At 41.7% G+C, this 19,365-nt stretch overlaps 1 protein-coding gene across 1 annotated transcript in view; it reads right to left on the reverse strand.

Annotated features, from left to right (window-relative positions):
• The window catches only part of shank3b (SH3 and multiple ankyrin repeat domains 3b), a 53,668-nt gene that overhangs the window by 17,495 nt on the left and 16,808 nt on the right, over positions 1-19,365 (reverse strand). Inside the window, exons 3-11 of the mRNA XM_030719944.1 lie at positions 6,777-6,948; positions 6,431-6,634; positions 5,837-5,908; positions 5,325-5,433; positions 3,828-3,979; positions 2,378-2,507; positions 2,215-2,252; positions 1,958-2,074; positions 1,762-1,839 (exon numbers count right to left, since the gene is read on the reverse strand). Coding sequence (XP_030575804.1) covers positions 1,762-1,839; positions 1,958-2,074; positions 2,215-2,252; positions 2,378-2,507; positions 3,828-3,979; positions 5,325-5,433; positions 5,837-5,908; positions 6,431-6,634; positions 6,777-6,944 — 1,068 coding nt within the window. The 5' untranslated portion in view covers positions 6,945-6,948. The remainder of the gene's footprint in view (positions 1-1,761; positions 1,840-1,957; positions 2,075-2,214; positions 2,253-2,377; positions 2,508-3,827; positions 3,980-5,324; positions 5,434-5,836; positions 5,909-6,430; positions 6,635-6,776; positions 6,949-19,365) is intronic.

The following is a 19,365-nucleotide window of genomic DNA, read 5'->3' on the forward strand; positions in this document are numbered from 1 at the left end:
CGAGGACATGTGAAACGATGAAAACGATGTAGTTCCCATGCCAGGCCACAAGTTGGCGTTGGTTTTCTCTTTGCAGTTTGTTTACGCAAGACGCGCATGCGTGGAGTGACACAGTAGGTAGTGCGGCAAATTGTTCATTACTTACAAAACGGCCAATGTGAGAGGTTTTGTGTGGACAGATGATGAGGTTGGATCGCTGCTGCACACAACGCTGAATTACAAAACGGTAAAAACACAGGAAAAGCATAAGAAGCACTCGTGAATCCGCGAGTACTGTTTATCAGTTTGCGCGTGCGCGAAAAACTGGCCGTCGCAACCATAGTGCGCATGTGCGAGTCGAGCGTTTTCAAATCACCCCGGTTTCAAGTGTTTACACGAAAACGCAAGCCGGTGCGTTTCTGAAACGCTCCACTCTGGACCCCGTTTCTGAAACACATCGTTTTCACTCTGTTGTCGTGTAAACAGAAGGGCGAAACGCATCAAAACGACACCGTTGTCGTGTAAACGCAAGGCCGAAACGCATCAAAACGACACCGTTTCAAAATGAAAACGGTCTCGTGTAAACGGCACCTTAATGGCTCATAATCGCACACATTTGCATCTCTGAGGTTGCAAATAATTTCGAGAGACTTTCGTGACTTTGGGACTTGCAGGGTTTTCAAAATTAAAGCCTCCTTCATTTTTTAAACTTTCTTCAGTCTCCTGATTAGAAAATGGTAAAAACTCAAAGCTACAACACGTTAACAGGAGAACAGAAGATTAGAAATGAGCTAAAGCTCCACTGTGGCAGCAAGCATCCAATCACAGAGCTTTAAATTTGTCTGTGTAATTAGATGAGCTGCCTTAAAGGCAGCAGCAGTTTCATTTCTGAAACAAGTGCTCCCTTCTGATTTCACTGCCAGAATTCTTTTTTCCACTGTTGTGTTTTAGTTTCAGGCGCTCGAGTAGGTGGGCTTGTTTGGATTTATTTATTGCACATAAAGACAGCCTGACTATAGCTGTTTTCTGTATTTTAGCTTGGTTAAAATCTATTATTATTATTATTTATTTTAATTTTTTAATTATTATTAGTAGTAGTATTGAACTGAATTGAATAAAACTTTATTGTCCCACATGGGAAATTTGTCTTGGATAAACTGTATTACACAGCTGCAATTTGCATAATAAAAACAGTAGTAGTAGTAGTAGGAGTAGTAGGAGTAGTAGTAGTATTTTACCTTAAATGTGCTATTTGTCTTTTTTAAAAATATAAACACACTTTAAATTTCGAATTAAAGGACGTATTATTCTGTTTAATTTATTATATTTGAAATGGTTTATTTTTTCTTTATTTGATTTATTTTATGTTTAGGGAATTTTTACCTTAAAGGCCGTGTTTTTATTTTTATCTGAACAGCTGTTTTTATTTATTTATTTAGTATTGGTTTTCAGATGGATGTATTTGTTTTATTACCTTAAATGTCATCTGGTTGGTTTTTTAAAGTGATTTTTAAGATGTTTATATTTTTGTTATGTTTTATTTTTATTTCACCTTCATTGTTTTTTACCTGTAATTCATTCTGGTTATTTATGTAAACAGAAAGGCTTGTTTTATTTATTTATTACTTTTACATGAAGGTAAGCAGAAAAAATTTGTTTTTATTTTATTTATTAATTATTTACCTTTAAGTCTCATTTTATTTGTTTCCTTTTTTTAATCTGAAAGACCATTTGGTTGTGTTTTTTTACTTCATAGTCTCGACTGATTGATTATTGATTGACCTGGAAGGCCGTCTGGTTGTTGTAGTTCTTGATGTCCTTGTTGGCTCCTCTGAACAGCAGCACTCGGGCGCAGCTGTCCTAAACAAGAAAACACAGAAAAAAATATGAATAAAAACACACATTACACCTGCAGGACGCTGATCACATGACCATGATGTGCTTTACCTCTGTGTGTGTGTGTGTGTGTGTGTGTTACCTGGTTGTACAGAGCGCAGAGGTGCAGTGCGGTGTTTCCTGATGCATTCTGGGAACTCATGTCGGCGCCATAGAACAGCAGGTGCTCCAAGTGCTGCACGTTGCCATAGCGACATGCCTGAACTCACACACATGCACCCACACACACACACACACACACACACACACACACACAGTCATAATTGTACAGGGCTCGAACTTGTCATCAGTGTAATTTTCCTGATTGTGTGTGTGCATGTGTGTGTGTGTGTGTGTCACCTGATGGATTTCCTGCCACCCGTTCTCATCTGTCATCCCTGTAACCATGACAACTCTTTTAGTTTTTTTTCACACACAAATATTAATAAAATAACTCATTAATAACAGCAGTCGACAACATCTCAGATGATTCATCAAATCAGTCCTCTGAGACCCTCCGTACCGATGGTGGCGTGGTCCTGCAGCAGCAGCTCACAGCAGTAGGGGGCGCCGCCCACCATGGCCGAGTGATAGAGCGGCGTGAGGCCTCTGCTGTCCTTGTAGTCCGGAGACGCCCCGAGGTCCAGCAGAGTCTGAGGACCAGGAGAAGGAGGAGTTACAGCAGGAGGAAGTGCCTTAAACCTACATTCCTTCTAATGACCAGCAGGGGGAGACACCTCTGCTCTGATCGTATAAAAGTGTATAAAATAATAAAAATGTGCGGTCCTATTAGCGTCAGGAGTGCTTTCCCCTGTAAATCCTCCCCTCATTCATCACATCCATTACAGGCACAAAACGGCCTCATGTGGAATATTTTGGAATTAAAAACAAAAACTGAATTTTACGTCTGTGAATTTGAACAATTTGCCAACATCTGGAAGTACTTCTAACTTTGCATCCTCTGTAGTGCTGCTGGCACCAACAGTCCAGCGGGTAGGGCTCTTTGGCTGGGTGGTTGACACCCTTGCAGTATTCACCTCTTGGCATATTTAACCCTCAATTTTGGTGTTTCGGTTGCTGACGTGTTGGTACTCTGGAGCCAGAGGTGATCATACCTGGACGAGCGGGTGGAGCGCTACAGCAGCCTGTATCACCCTCCACCTATCAGGCACATGAAAAACTTCATAAAGGAGGAAACTCTCCACAGAGACCAGGCTGCGAACATGTTTATAGTTGGACATTTTAACATGGGAGCCTATGGGGACTGACTCACTGCTGGAGCCTCTGCTGGACACCAGAGGAACTGCAGGTCACTGTTGGCTTTGGTGGTTGCAGTAACGGTGTATGAACAGTTAATACAGACTCATACTGAGCTGTTCTACAGGAATCCATTTTATAAGCACCCTCCAAGGAGGTCAAGCAGACCCACTAATCATGAAATTAATAATTAATTGAGCCAATGCTGCTGCAGGAGCTGCTTTTGTCTTTGATGGGTTTTTGCTTTTAATTAGGATAAATTATTTCCAGTGTTGTTTTACCTTCTCTTCTTTTACTCTTGTTTCTTCTAAAGTACTTTGTTGTATAAATACTGCTCACTTGCTTGCTTACATTCAAAAATTATATTTGGTGCACTGACTCCCTAATTTGAAACACTGAGCAGGCAGCAGCCGACATTTATAAACCGGCGAGCTGGTGGATTTTATCAGGTGATGTTTTTTTGTTAGTCTGTTTTTTTTTTTTTAATGTTGCTGTCAGATGGGATGAGTCACTCCGTCCTCACTGAAGAAATATCACTGTATATTAATGTTAAACCCAGACAGGAAACGGGAATTTGGTAGCTCAGAAGATTAAAAAAAACTCGACTGAAATTTCTTTTTCTTGATTTAAATGTACAAAAATCAGTGAGCTACGGGTTGATTCAAACTGAAGTGACCACATGGAGGCAGAAGCAGAGCAAAGAGGTGCTTTCTCACGGTGAGGGCGGCGCTATTCCTGCAGAGCACGGCCCGGTGCAGGGCGGTGATGCCGTCTCTGGTCCTGAAGTCCAGGTGAGCTCCTCCATTGCGAAGAACTTTAATCAGATCGCAGCTCTCCTCCAGCTGCACGGCCAGGGTCAGAGGACACTCTGCGGCACACAGACACAATCTTTGTTAGGCTAAAGGTGAACATTCATCTTTAAAGTCAGTAACAGCTCCACAGCTGTGAGGGTAAACCGAACAACGGCGGGCTCCACGGATCAGAGACTCCTGAGAGAAATATGCAAATAATCTGAGAGACTGCATAAATGTACATGTTTACATCTGCCTCGTCAAAGCTGTAATTAGAAACTAAAGAACAGCCTCCTAACAGTGAGTCAGGAAGTCTTTAAACGGATTCAGAGGCTGGGAACATAACAGGTAACAGAAGGAGCATCGATGCTAATCAGAAAACCGCCTACAAGTCGTTTAATATACGAGAAGCAACAAGGAAGTCAAGTGAAGATGATGTTGGGTTCAGACTGCTGATTCTGACCAATCATAGCTGGGATGGCCTCAGGAGGGAGGAGCCAGTGACAACTTCCTAAAAAAAAATGTATGTGTGAACCTTCGGTCCCGGTCTGTCTTTAGCGACCGGCTTTTGGAAGAGCTTCCTTCGCTCAGGTGGAAACACCTGGAAACTTGAATAACCCTTAACGGTCACTTTAAATATACGAATCTGTACAATCAAATGACCACACCTGATATTTCAAGGACTGAAGATCAATATATTGGATACTAAATACAATCTGACCAGAGAGTGAACTGAAGGTTCGTGTTTCAGTGCAGTCATATTATTGGTCAGATGCTCCAAAAGGCTCCAACAGCACAAACATGGTCCAGAGGTCCAGTTTAGGGACTCCGGCTAGGTGAGGTGAAGCCTAGCAGACGGCTAGCACCTACAGCCGCCTGTCTCAACATCCCCCTGTCAGTCAGAGAGGCCACGCCCCTAATAATGCAAACTTTATGCCTTAATACAATTTAAAAAGGTGAGTTATAAAAACATTCTCCCCCCGTACAGCTGTTATGAAGGAATAAAACCGTTTTCTTCCGCTGTAAAGTTGGATATTTTAACATGGGCGTCTATGGGGACTGGCTCGTTTCATGGGTGAGGCTCAAGTGGACATTAGAGGAACTGCATTTTTTTGCCACTTGGCTCCATTTTTTTTCAGCCCTGATGGTCCCAGCTTTAACGTGACCTGTGAAAGAAGGTCCTGGTTCGATTCCTCCTTGGCCCGGTTCTTTCTGTGTGGAGCCTGCATGTTCTCCCCGTGTCTGCGTGGGTTTCCTCCCACAGTCCAAACACATGCAGTTTCTTTTCCTTTATGTTGTGTTCATTTTTTAGTTTTTGATTGTGTTATTATGGGTCACTGCTTGGACACTGTAGGGGAAAAATGTGATTTCACACATTGTAAAATGAGGCTGAAATCTTTTGACTCATCTGCTCCTGCTCACCTCCGGTCTCAGAGTCGTGGAAGTTGGGGTCCAGGCCTTTTTCCAACCACTTGGAGACCTTCTCCACATTCTTCTGGTGAACATGTTCCATAAAGCGCTTCAGATTGGCCTAACGGGAAAAAAGCACATCATTTTCTTATTTACTGAACAATATTCTCTGAAGAAGCAGCACAGAATTAAATTTGAGGTGAGTGTGGAGGAGTCGCAGTGAAGCAAATGCTGCTAAAATTTCCTGATCCTTTTTGCACTCTCAGCCAAATATAAATAACACATCTCCAAATGCATCCCTCTGCATTTTAAATGTACCACTATTTTTGTACATATTTATTTAAATCCTTTCATTATTTATTTTACCCAAGCTTCCTATCATCACTTGCAGCAGCATTGTAACTGTGGGAATATGAACAAACCTCTTTGTGTTCATACTTGGAGATGCAGTGTGAGCATTTACATTCGTAATGTTATAATTCTGCAGGATTTAACTCTTTAATTAACAGCACCGTGTTTCCTACCTTGGTGTGCAGCTTTGCCAGCTGTTTGTCGTCCACGTAGCTCTGGGTGTAAACTCTCCTCTTGTAACGAAACTGAGCAAAAAAGAGATGCAAAGAGTCAGTCTGGAAACAGCTGATCTTTGAGGATATTTCACGTCTTTCATACTGTCTGTGGTGGTGACAGTTAGCTGGACGCTACTTTTCATAAGACACTGTGGGGGGCTCTGACTGCACGACTATAAAGCAGATGTTTGCATTTAGATTTGTGCACAGGTTTGTTTGCATTGTTGCCATCGTAAGTGAAACTGAGCTCTTCGTGTTGGGCTTGGAGCTGCTGAATACTCATCAACAGTTACTTTTACTAAAAGGCTTCATAGCCCGGTCAGTACCGAGACTGTCAGAGCTACAAAAACACACTGGAAGAGTGTGTTGATGTTCTGACTCACAGGTTCAAATATGTGTTTGTTATATATAAATATCTTTGCACCTTAACCTCGAAAAGTTTGTCCTCTAATTGTTACCCCACTTCAGTGGTCCTAATATGCAGTTATATAAGTTATAAGTACAGCAGTGCTGCATGTTTTAGTGTTTTAGAAACACTGAGGTGAAGTTTACCTCCAGGTATGGGATGGGCGTGATGGGCGGGAGAGGATACTCCTTCAGCAGCCGCTCCTCGTCCAGAAACTTTCCGGCTCGGCCGTTGAACGCCGGCTGGAAGAGACCATAGTTCAAAACATCCGATAGAGACTGAGTCAACGTCACCAGAACCCTCTGCTTACTGGTCCAAACTGGTAACTCTGGGTCCAACCGCAAACACTTCTGAGAGAGCCAGAGACAGAGAAACAGGCGGACAGACAGAGAAAGAGACAGACGGACAGACAGACAGGTTTGTTCTGTGCCTTATGTTTATATACAAACTGTACATCTACACACAGTACGCCTGCATGTGTGCGTGTGTTACCGTCTGCTGCAGGTCCGGGATGCCGATGCGGACGACGATGCTGTTTCCTGTGGGTGTGTCCTCCCCCTCGTCGTCCCTGGCAACAGCAGAGCCTGTCGGGTTGCCGTTTGTAACCGCCTGTTGCCGCGGGCGATCATGTTTGGTGTCAGCAGCCGGACTCAGAGGCATGTGGCTGAAACAGAAACATTACAGCCTAAGACTGCTGCAACCAATCACAGAGCAGATACAGACCACACCTGCTTACACCCGGGGCATTTAATGATGCCACTTGGTCAAAGCTGTTGGTATGTGTCAGTTACACATAAGATGTCCTAATCAAGTTATGGCATCAGTAAGACAGCTCTGCCACTCCCGACTCATCACTGAAGGGAGACTGTTTTAGCCCGAACCTCGATCTTTATGTAAACCTGACCAAGCAGTTCCTAGTACCTAAACCTAATGGAGTAGTTTTTAGTGCCTTGATCTGACCAACTAGTTTTTAGAACTTAAACATCAGCAGGTAGCTTTTAGTACCTAAAGATAACCAAATGATTTTTGTTGAAAGCACAAGGAAAAGCAAATAAAAATTAAATCATCCAGCAAGTGGGAAAAAAAGTAAAGTTAAACCATCTGTAAAACAGAAATGGGCACAAACTGCATCTCGTGTTTTTCGGACAAGTAGTCACCTCATTATACTTCTTTAAAGTCTGCTCAAGGTCCGCTTGCAGGGTGCGTGCACAGTTGGTACTCTGTAGCGTAGTTCCTCATGGATGAGTCCACGAGTTAAAAACAAACGGGCAGATACAGCTTGTGTGCAGTCTCGAGTTGGTAAAATGTTTTGGGTGCTCGTGAGACTGCAGTGAAACCAAGATAATGTTGAACGTGTTCATTCAGACAGGCCATGAAATCAAACTCAGCTGCACTGAGCTGAACCCAGTCTGCACGAGTCGGTGACTCAGCTGTTACCTAAACAGTGTGCGCTCTTCAGCCGGGCTGAAGTTGTTGCACACTGCAAGCCCCATTGCAACCCACTTCCACTCTAGAGCCTTCATTTCATGTTGTTTCTGACTTAAAGTCATATCTGTTGGCTTTGGCGCCAGCTCTGTTGCATAATTTCTATATATAACCTTCCGTCTGTCTTTTTGTTATCTGTCTATCCTCACATTACTTCTATTTGTTGTGTTCTGTTTTCTTTGACACAATTAATACAACAGTTCTACAGTTTCAGTCTTGCTCTTATGCTCGGACAAACATGCACGGATCCTCTTTAACCTCTGTATCAATTTTATCTTAAAAGAAGAGATGTCCATGCTTTAAAATGATACTAAAATCTGGATTAAAAAGCAGTCGCAGTCTTCTGTGATGACAGAGATATTGGCATGAATCTAACAGCCTCCCACAGACATCTCTCACAGTGGATATTTTGCATTTTCAACCAGAGGTTAACAGTCAAAATGGCTGCTTTCCATTAGTGTTTTCCACCGCACACCAAAGTGTAGCACATCAGCGTTCATGTAATTAAAGTCCAGGTGTCTTCTTAGTTTAATTCTCTCTGATCGTGGGACGATATCTTATTCATATAGTCTGCTGCTGCCTCTGATATGACCTCCACCTCCTCCAATGCTAATAATGGCCTCAGGATGTTACATCACATCCTGTTTTTCACCCCTTAACTGAACGTTCACACAGTGGGAAGTTTAGTTGGTGTGTGAAAATTATTAGAGAGGGAAGCGAGAGAGAAAGAGGAGCTGGATGAATTTCTTTCATGCAATATTCATTATAAAAATAATAGTAGTAACACATCAATAGCAGCACACTATTTGCTGAAAATTGTTTGTATCATACACTTGTTTGTGTTTTGGTAACATTTTATGATTTTTTAAAAAAAATCTGCAATTAAATTAAGTTTCAGGTTTTGGTATTTGGCTTCAAACTTTTTTCAGTGTCACAAATTTAACGACATTTATATGACATATTTGTGAGTGCATGCCAACTGTATGTAACAGTTATAATTACTTTTAAACTGAAATGAGCCAACCAGACAGGCCTACAGGATGCAGGTCTAGCGGTCCATGGGCCATATCACAGGGACTGAAGGAGCTGCACTACATATTCATCAGATCATTTCCAGTGAGTCTTCCTCATACACGAACATAAGGAATGGTGTTCCACAGGGTTCGGTGCCGGGACCCATACTTGTAATATATACATTTCCTCTGCATTACCGATGACGCTCAACTATATCCATCCATCAGGCCAGACAAAACAAATCAACTGGCCAAACTAGAAACATGCTAAAGACATAAAGGCCTGGATGACTGATAATTTTCTTCTTTTAAATTTATACAAAACTGAGGTTTTTGCACTTGATGCTCAGAATCTCTGAAACATTGTGTCTAATCAGATGCTTAGTCTACATGGTGTCACCTTGGCCTCCAGCAGCACTGTGAGGAACGCGGGAACAATTTTTGGCAAGGACATGTCTTTCAACCTTCAAACAATTAAACGAATATCTGATAGGAGACTTCCTTCTTTCATCTGCACAATATCCTAAAAAAGAGAAACATCTCTATCAGAGTGATGCTGAAAAACTAGTCCATGCACTTATTACTTAGAGGCTGGACTTGCAATTCCTTCTTATCTGGTTGAAAAGCTTCCTGAAAAGCCTCCAGTTGATCCAAAACACCCTCAAACTTTCGTTTTGCTCCTGGAGGATCATGCTCCTCATCAACCTGGTGACTCCCCCCCCCCCCGTGTCTGTCATGCTCGCTCAGCCATCGCAGCACTAATGCAATGAGCGTTCTTCTCCACTCCTTTCGTTTCACTCCTCAGGTGTTTCTTTGCCACTACTCTTTATCACTGTCTTCGCTTTAGTTTGTCTTTTGTCCCGTTCATTGTCTGTGGTCTCTATGCTCCTTCTCATTCCTCTCACCCTACAGCCAATCACAGCAGATGGCTGCCCCTCCTTGAGCCTTGTTTTCCTGGAGGTTTTGTCTAGTATGTTCTCGTCCCAGGGGGTAATAAGATGCTGTTATGTCAGAAGCCACCTGTGTCTCACCACTGAACACAAGATGTCCTTTGGCATGGCTGCCTTGACCCGACAGCTGCCACAATATGATCCGCTGAGTAATAACAGCTCCAAAGTGTGCATTTGTCTGCAGGTTAAAGTGGTGGAAATGGCACAAGTAGCAGATTGGTCTGCCAGGAGGCCGCAGTTTACGTCCTGCTGGAGTGATTGAGTTTTGTACTTCGGCTTGTTTTTACTTTATGATTTGTTTCATTTTCAGCGACTTTAACTTGACTACAAATTAAGTGATTACCTTTAGTTATTATTCAATACGATTTGTTAATATAGCACCAGTTCACAACACCAGGCACCTCACAGTGCTTTTTATTGTAGGGTAAAGCCCTTCAGTATTAGAAAGAATACCCCAACAATCAGACGATGCCTTGTGGACAAGAACTTGGCGACAGAGGGAAGAAAAACTCCCTTTTAACAGGAAGAAACCTCCAGCAGGACCAGGCTCAGGGAGGGGCAGCCATCTGCTGTGAGTAGTACTACAAAGTACCTGGTCTTTGTTACATGCTGCAAACTACGTGTTTAGGTTTCTGTAAAGGTGGTGGTTGGGGCTGAAATACGCTCCATCGTAGCACTAACTCTGCACTTTGATGAGTGGGAAGTGGAAGCCACATCAAACTATAACCAAGTGTGTCCAACTGTGACACCCCCGTACACCTTGTGCATAAATGAGACAAATCTGCATTAATTAAAGATTGAAAAGGAGATGTTAGTGGTGCTTGCTCATCGGGGACTGTTATATTTCTGGGTTTTGTATATATAATGTTATTGGGCCTTGAGATGATTGTTGTGATTTGGAGTTATAGCAAAAAAAAAAAAAACTAATTTAAGGGGCAGATCCTGCAATAAGGAGGAAACACAAGCCTGCTGGCTCCTGTGGTTAAAGAGACTCAGCCCTGATCATGTCATCAGCCCAAACAAACAGCACTGACAGGTCAAATGGACCAGAGTTCATTTCACCAGCTAAAGTGGTCAGAGGAGAAAACTCTTTCCTGAAGTCCCCCCCAGCAGCTTCTCCTGACTGATCACCCTCTCGCTGCTGCAGCTGATGTTATAAGACAGCATTAGTACTCCTTTAATCATTGTTCATATTAATCATCACCGCTAATTAACAGCTGATTACCATTCATGCTGATAAAGCCGGAGTCAGAACTTAATGGCTGCTTCCATTACAGCCGAGGATGAAAGTGAGGCAGACGGGGAGGCGAGGATGAGTTGTGAGTTGTCATAGAAACTGGAATAGCAGGGAATCCTGTGCTAACCTCAGTGTGTCACTCTGTGTGTGTGTGCGTGTTTGTGTGTGCGCGTTAAAAAAAGCCTCCTGATCTACATGCGCGCTGTTGCTATGGCAACGCAGTTGAACAATTTTCGCAGATCTCGTTTAAAACATCCACCTGCTGACTCCCCCCCCCCCGTGTCTGTCATGCTCGCTCAGCCATCGCAGCACTAAGCTTAAAGTCTCCACGTCCATCCACTCTGAGACGCTTCAGCTGGGCTTCAAAAGATAAAGGCTATGGGAAAGCAGTGATTTCCAGCGTGGGATCGATGTAAATTGACAGGAGGAGAAGCAGATGGGAGTTCAGAGTCAGTTCAGATATTTGAAGATGGAGTTGAAGATGAAGAACTCAGCAGGAGCCAATCATGTTTAAAGGACCAAACCACTGTTTTCTTTTCTGACGCTTGTTCTAAAAAAAAAAAAATCAGATTCGTTTCCCTCAGTGCAAAAATGCAGCTCCTAAAATGCTCTTCACCAACACAGCAAAGCTAATAAGTTTCATATAAAAAATATTTACTCTTAAAAACAGGCTCCTCAATGATGGCAAAAATCACAGTCAGCTTTTCAAACAGATCCTGTCTGTTGTTCCTCACAGGACTGAAAAGCTGAATTGGTTTTATTATTCATACGCTGACAAGGATTTGGTTGGATTCATAACAACGAGACAAAACCAGAGCAGCACCGTGAAGAGGAATGCGGGAAATAATTGGTTTTCTTGTTCGTACATCTCAGAAACAGATCAGATCAGAAATAAAATCAGCTAATGTGCAAATGCCTTAAACCTGCATTCTTTCTCATGGCCAGTGGGTGGCAGCTCTATTGCTCTCTGTGACCTCATAAACACTTTCCTGACTCATCTGCTAATTTTAAGTCTTACTGAATGAAGTATGATGTTAGAAGGAGTCAGAAAAAACGATAAAGCAGGGCGTGCTGCAACCCTGTGAGCGTACTGTCCCCGTTTCTCAGGCCGATCCGCCCCTCGCTCGTCACTGTGGCTACCTCCACCTTTTATATCCAGCGTGTGCCCAAAAATAGCGACTGCGAAACTCAAGGAAAGTGTTCACTGAAGTGGTAGATCAGGTGAGCAGTCGGGCCATTTTCTCATAGACTTCTACATAATCAGAAAAGGCAGAGGTGTCGCCCCCTGCTGGCCACTTCAGCACTGCCCACTTTTCAGACCTGAAAAATAAAATAAGTAAGGATTTTTTGAACTGTGAATCATGCAAAGCTAATATAGAGCTGGAAATGAGCAGAATAGATGCACTTCAATTAAGCCCCAAGTTTTTAACCTTTCCAGCTGGTCTTCAACTTTGTGCACATGTGCAGTAGAACTCCTGAACACCTGGACACTTAATGGACATGAAGCAGCTGTTTGGACCTTTTTAGTACCCTCACACTTCATACATGCATAGTTATGTTTCAAGTGAGCTTTGAGCTGAAAGTGAGCTTTTGAAAACCATTGGAATTTGCTGCGAGCTGCATTAAAGTCTTCCTGTTGAGTTGCCAGCTTTAAAAATCTCAGATGCTGAGAAAGTGTCCTTGAATGCACCAGCAGCGAGTTTTCAAAGCGGTCCCTGCTCTCAGCAGTATTATCACACAGCCATGATTTCAGTTTTCCATAAAAGCCAATACCCCAAACACACTTTAAGCTGATTTTCACAGCATGCTGAAGTGAACTGAGGGTAATCAAGCAGCGCCAACAGGACACAGAGAAGCAGCTCCCTGAAATGAATCACTTCCTTTCACTTACTGCCGTAAAAGCCCGGTAATTGCGGATATATTTTACTCTAACATCTCACCCTGTGGAGGAATCCTCGGCACACAGGATGACATGTCAGCCTCTGAAATGTCACAGGACCAAATTAAAAGGACTTTTTCAATCCTTTTCCACCAACACGCACTTCTATTCAGGCTCCAGAGTTTCCCAGCATGCACTGGGTGGAGGTCACATAAAGCTAAAAACAAAGACATTCATAAAAACACGTACACAGTGTTTATAAAGTCCTAGAAAAAATACATTTTTTCCTATTGTTGACTTGGTCCTACTGTTAAAGGCTGATTCAGAATGGTTTTACTGGAGTCGTGCAACTATAAATTTAATTATTTGGGCTCCTGACGACGATGAAACCATCTATTATAAATATCCTACTTGAATCATGTTCTCCAAACCCCTGTTTTCAAAAACTGGGATTCTGCGTGACTCTTTATAACTTGAACTTTACATAAAAAAGAAAAAAAAAGCATTTAATGATGAAATGGAGACGTTTTGTTTATTTATTTGAATATCTGTTAATTCTGAGTTTGATGCCTGCTACACGACTCAAGGTTGGGACAGAGGCAGCGTTTTCACTGTGTTGCATCAGATCTTCTTTTAACAACACTGTGTTTGGGAACTGAGCACACAAAATTGTGTAGTTGTTAACGCTAAATGGTTTCCAGTTCTTGCCTGATGTGGGATTTTAGCTGCTTAAATGTTCCGGGTCGTGTTTGCCGTCATTTTTGTTTCATAATGCTGCAAATGTTTCTGCGTGATAACAGGTCCACTCTGCAGGATCATATCCAATAGCAGGCACTGCACCCTCTTCCACCACAGACACTGTTAAGGAATGGCTCGAGGAACACGACAAAGAGCCCAAGGTGTCTGACTGGCCTCCAAACTCCCAAGATCCCAATTAGCTCCCGAATGCTTGAGGTGCCAAATCAACCCTGATCCATGGAAGCTGAGTTTGAAATGTACTTTTGAAACTTACCTTCCACCTAAACATCATTGCAGACAAAATCACCACCACCACAACCACAACCACAACAACAACAACAACAACGGCACATTCTCCTAAAAGAGCTCAACCCCAGTTTCTGATCATCCATCTTTGGGATGTGCCACAACAAGCCTGCTCCATGGAGACCACACCCCATAACCCAAAGGAAGATTCATTTCCTGATGGACAGGAGGTCCTTGGTCAGCATGAGGAGAACCTACACAACATTAGGCGGCTGGTTTTAAATGCTGGGAGGTTCTAAGCCATGTTCTAACCCTCAACTATACTCACAAACTCTGGGTAGTGACTAAAAGAATGACATCATGGGTACAAGCAGCTGAGATGAATTGTAGAACAACTGGACTCAACATTAAAAGAAACTTTTCTGAGGTGAGCAACTGAAGCAACTACAAATACGAATGAGGATATTGCTGAGTGATGTGGTGGGAAATACTTCAGAGGGTTACCTTTACAACCGGAGTTTTGAATGCCCCGTAGCAAGCAACCTTTAGCTACAATGCATGTGCATGAGCAAATTGTTTTATATGTGGATGTGGTAGGTGAGGAGCCATGGCACCTTTGTGTCAAAAGGAACAAGCTGAGGTGGTTTGAGGACCTGATCAGGATGCCTCCCATGTGCCTCTCCTTAGAGGGTTTCCCACAACACCCAGCTGGGAGGAGACCCTGGGGTAGACCAAGAACTTCCTGGAGATCTGACATGGGAGTGCCTCAAGATCCTCTAAGAGGAACTCGAAAACAATGCTGGGGGAAATGACATCCAGAGGACAGTGCTTAGCCTGCTACCACTTTAACCTGACTTTACATGAGCAGAACTAACTGGATGGATGGTTTTAACCTCTTAGCATCCACCAGTGTAGTTTTTTTTAGCCACATACTAAATAGGCAAATATTCAGAAAATAGGTGTTACCCTTCAAATAAAGAGTCACATTTGTTTTAACTGTACAGTTTTCCCTTTCAACAGCTTGTCCCCTCTTCAAGGTGTCAAACAGGTAAAAATTATATAAAAGGAAGGAGGAACTGGAAAATGCTGCTTAACCTAAGAGGAAGAAAATGGATTGAAAAGTGGATGGTTTTAATGTTGTGGCTGATCCACAATCCAGCTAATAGCAGTGGTATAGTGTGGACTAGTAGTGACTAAAATCCCCGGAGCCACGCTGACTGTAACCTAGTTTTTCAGCTCTGCTCTGTTGTCTTCTACTTCTTTCTATTCAGTCCTGGTTGTACAAAATGAGCAGAAAGCAGTGTTATTATCAGTGTTTATGTGTTTATGAGCTCCCTGTTTTCCCAGTAAATACTGGCCCTGAACGCCAGAAGAGAAGCTCATGTAATACCACTGTACTGTATCTGTGCTTATTGTAATAACCTGGTGCACTCTCAAACACAGAACCTGTATTAACGTCCAGTTCTGTCCACTAACTCGCCTCGACGGCTCCCTCAGCAATCAGCTTTGAGTTGCTGGGTTTGATTTTCAGCCTCCACTTCAGCCTCCACTTCAGCCCCACCAATCAGAGACGCAAAACCACCTTCCTGTCATTCAAATAACCTTTCGTACTCGTAGAGTGAAGGTGGTCGACTGGAGTCCACAAACACTAAACTGACTGAAGATAATGTTTTCTTTGGTTTTGATTAGCAGGGTGGGACCTGAGAAATCCCCCTTTCTGTCTGTTTAAACAAACACTTCTGAAGCTGAACTGACTGACGAAGCACTTCTGAACAGCCCTCAGCTGGTGAGGTTTTCACCCCTGTGTGCATTTTTCTTTTATCTCTACCTGTTCTGACGTTTTGAACTGAGACACTCTCATGGGTTGTAACAAAAGATCACACAGAAAAAGCCAAACTGCATTTTCATGCCTCAGTGCCTGAAATAAAAGCTTGATAAATTAAAGCTTTTCACTGTTGTTTTGACGGATTAACCTTCAAAATGAAGGCAAAGACAAAAGGCGAGCCAACTCTGTGACAGCTGTTCAAATATAAATCTGCGACGTGCACTGTTGTTGAAAAGCTTGATTACACAGGAGTTTCTAAATGCTACGTGTCCACAGGGTTCATCTTTTTTATGCTTCCCATCCATTGTTTTTATAGAGATGGGAAGTCACGTTTGCCGCCTCTTCATTTGTATAAAGCTGAGGTCTGGATGGGGTGGGGGGAACTTTTCTTTTCTGGAAACTCCCAGAAAACGGTTATACCATTTGACAGATTAATTAAGTTTTCTCACAAACACATTTCACTGAACTATTTTTGTAAGTGCTAGTTTCCAAATAACCCACCCCATTATGCCGCCCTGAAATCTAAGATTGGACAGTCCAAGAGCTTTTGCCAGTACCATGACGGTATCTGTCACTCCTTTTGCCAGGTCATCATTAGGTCTGTAAGCTACACTGGTTCTTTCAACACCACAGTATCTTGTTATCTCACCTGGCACAGTGCATAAGGCATGAGCCTTGGTGAGTTTTCCCCGAACTGTGGTGTCTCTCAAGGCTCTATTCTTGGTCTAGTTGTTTTTTCATTATACCTGCATCCTTTAGGCGCTATATTTAGAAAGGGATGTCATTCTATGTGGACGATACTCTATTATATTTATTTCCTAAGTCCAACAACTTGAAGTCTTAGAAGTTGGTTTTATATTGTTTAGTGAACCTAAACATCTGGATGTCCATAAACTTTAACAGCAAAACTGAGCTTCTGTTATTTATTTATTCAGACACTCCTCATGCTCCTGATTGAAACCTTGCCCCTTTAACGGCCAACACCAAATCCTTAATAAAGTATTTTAGTGTGATTTTAGACCAAAATAGGCCCACAGACTGTCTGAATCCAGCCACTGACATCCTGAAAGGGAAACTAAACACCCCCCAAAAGTAAAATAAAAATAAATAAAAAACCTCTATGCAAATGACTATAATAAGTCTGTAGTGGTATTGTACAAGGGAAAACAAACCGCCCTCGGACTAAACGTCTGACATTTTAGTATCAGAAGCCATAATTTGAACCTTTTGTACAGAGATCAAACTAAGTGAGGCAGGTTTTAGATGACAATAGAGTTAAAAACAGAACAGAAAATGATTGAGTTTATTTAAATTCATTAATATTTTCCTAATTGGTGTCTGTGAATATTTGTATTTCTTTCTTTGGTTGATTGAAGCATGTAGCCAAATTATATACAAATGTCCTATGGTAGTGTACAACATACTGACACAAAGTCATCATTTTCTAACTGAAAGTTCTTGGGTTTTGAAACAAGGACCTACCAATATTGGAAAAAAAAATCTGTTATGGCTATCAAATTTGTGGAATTCAGAATTATTTGTAATGGTTCAGTTTAAGGTTTCTATTTTTACTTATCTTTTATGTCAGCGTGGCACTGATGATGCCCATGCATGTTTCACATGAAAACTTGAAACTGGACAAACAGAAGAGTTGATCTATCAATGCCAGTTTTTACCATCGCTGGCTGATTTCTCAGATGAAACCATTTGTCTTTTAATGACCAACAGGTAGCCATAAATGCTTTCATGAGGTTTTTACCACTGATTTTTTAATCAGGTCTAAAATCTGTGGTTCTGCACTGGATCCAAATTGCCTCCTAGGTGAAAGTGCTGTGATTTATGCAGTTACTACCTTTTCAGCCTCCTTATGTGAACTATTTTTTTTTATGAATACTACTTTATCCATACAGATACTACCCTGCACTGCACGCTGAAAAAATAAGCTAGAGAGGAACCCCGGTTGTTAAATATTACACCTGGGGGTCCTAACCAAATGCCACTGTGAGATGTGTTATGAGTGTAAATGGATAAATCCCAATTCATTTAAATCTCAAATAAAATGATCTTCAAGAAATTTGGATTACATGAACGGTGTTCTTGTTTTGCCCTTTCATAAATCTGTCAGAGAGGTAGAGGTAGTAAAACAAAGGTTAAAACTAACCAAGCAAACAGACCTTCAAACACCTGGAAAATATAAACGAATGCAGTTCTTTTCATTCCTTCTTCCATTTTGTTTCATTTTTTTTTCTCCACTCACTTCTTCTCAGCCTCTCTGAAAATCAGACTTTCACACCTGAGCGAGCAAAACGTTATACTGCATATCAGCAGTCAAAGTATATTTTCCCTGGTAAAAGCGCAGCCCCTTGTTATCTTTGTGCTTGCTGTTGTAAATGTTAATGGGTCCTTCAGGTAACACTCAGTGGGAGCAGGAGCAGCTTTTGTGCTGCTCACAGCGACTGCTTTCCTCCACTCTTCTCTGCAGAGTGCGTTGTTATGTAATGTCTCCTCAGGTCGGTCCTCAGGTTTCCTTCAGGACCAATCTGATCAAGGATGTTCCGCACTTCTCCGATTCTGGCTCGACTTTTGGAAAAAGTTGTAATTCTTTGCTGGATTAGCAGCAGGAGGCTTCGTCCTGAAATAACTTGGGGTCACCACTTTGATCATTTCCAGTTTTGGTCCTGAGTGGAGCTGCTGTCCTCCCACACAGAACAATGCTGAGGCTACGTTCTTCATCTGGAAACAAGGGTGAGATCTAAAAGTGCTTTGGTGCTTGGAGAAGATGTTGGGAAGAATCTGATGCTAAGAATCTCTTTATAGTAAGAATTTACAACAACTGCTTGATGAACCCTTTCCTGATCATAAACCGTCCAATGATAAGTGATAGAGTCCAATAGCAATGAAATAGCATCTATTTCAAACTGAATCTGAATCCTTGTGAATCTCTTTTCTGTTTTTCCAGTAACTCTGAGGTGTCTAATGGATTTTGTTCACTGAGGAGGCAGAAAAATCTCTAAGTGACAATGTCATTAAAACCACAGATTTGGTACAATGCGCTCTTTTCATTAGGAGATTTCTCTGCAGTTATTCCTTATTCAACATGTTTCCATCTAGAGTCACGCACACTGAACTATTTTGTGATTTAATAATGAATTGTGCAGTAAAACATGCATATTAAAATTGCTTTTTCATTTATTTATTTATTTAGACATTAATAAAGTAATTAATTGTTTGATAATTTAATGGAAAATAAAAAGAGGAATTATAAATAAATATTTCTAAATGAAGTATTAATCCATTAATTTATACACAGAAATGGGATTTACAGAAAAAAAATTAACTCTCAATAAAAACCTCATTTAAAAGAAGATTTTAAAATCTTTTAATTTTTGTTGATTCAACTCCACCATTTCCTTTTCCTTGCTGGATCACCTGCTGGATTAGCTTCTCCTGTTTAAGAACTGTTTGTGCTTATACAAGCACATTTAAAGCCTCGGTATTCATGCTGTTGCATATTCATGTCTGTCCAACATGGATATATAAAGAATATGAAGGGACTTTGCAGTGAAATGGAGCTCTGACCCTCCGAGTGTGTACCGGTGGACTAAGCCTGACCTGATAATCAAATTATTATTAATAAGATACACATAATGAAAACCAAAATCTAAAATTGGTTGATTTTATTTTTTAATTTTCTCTGTATGGTCTGTG

This window comes from Archocentrus centrarchus, chromosome 23 (assembly GCF_007364275.1).
Source record: "Archocentrus centrarchus isolate MPI-CPG fArcCen1 chromosome 23, fArcCen1, whole genome shotgun sequence".
Taxonomy (NCBI): Eukaryota; Metazoa; Chordata; class Actinopteri; order Cichliformes; family Cichlidae; genus Archocentrus; species Archocentrus centrarchus.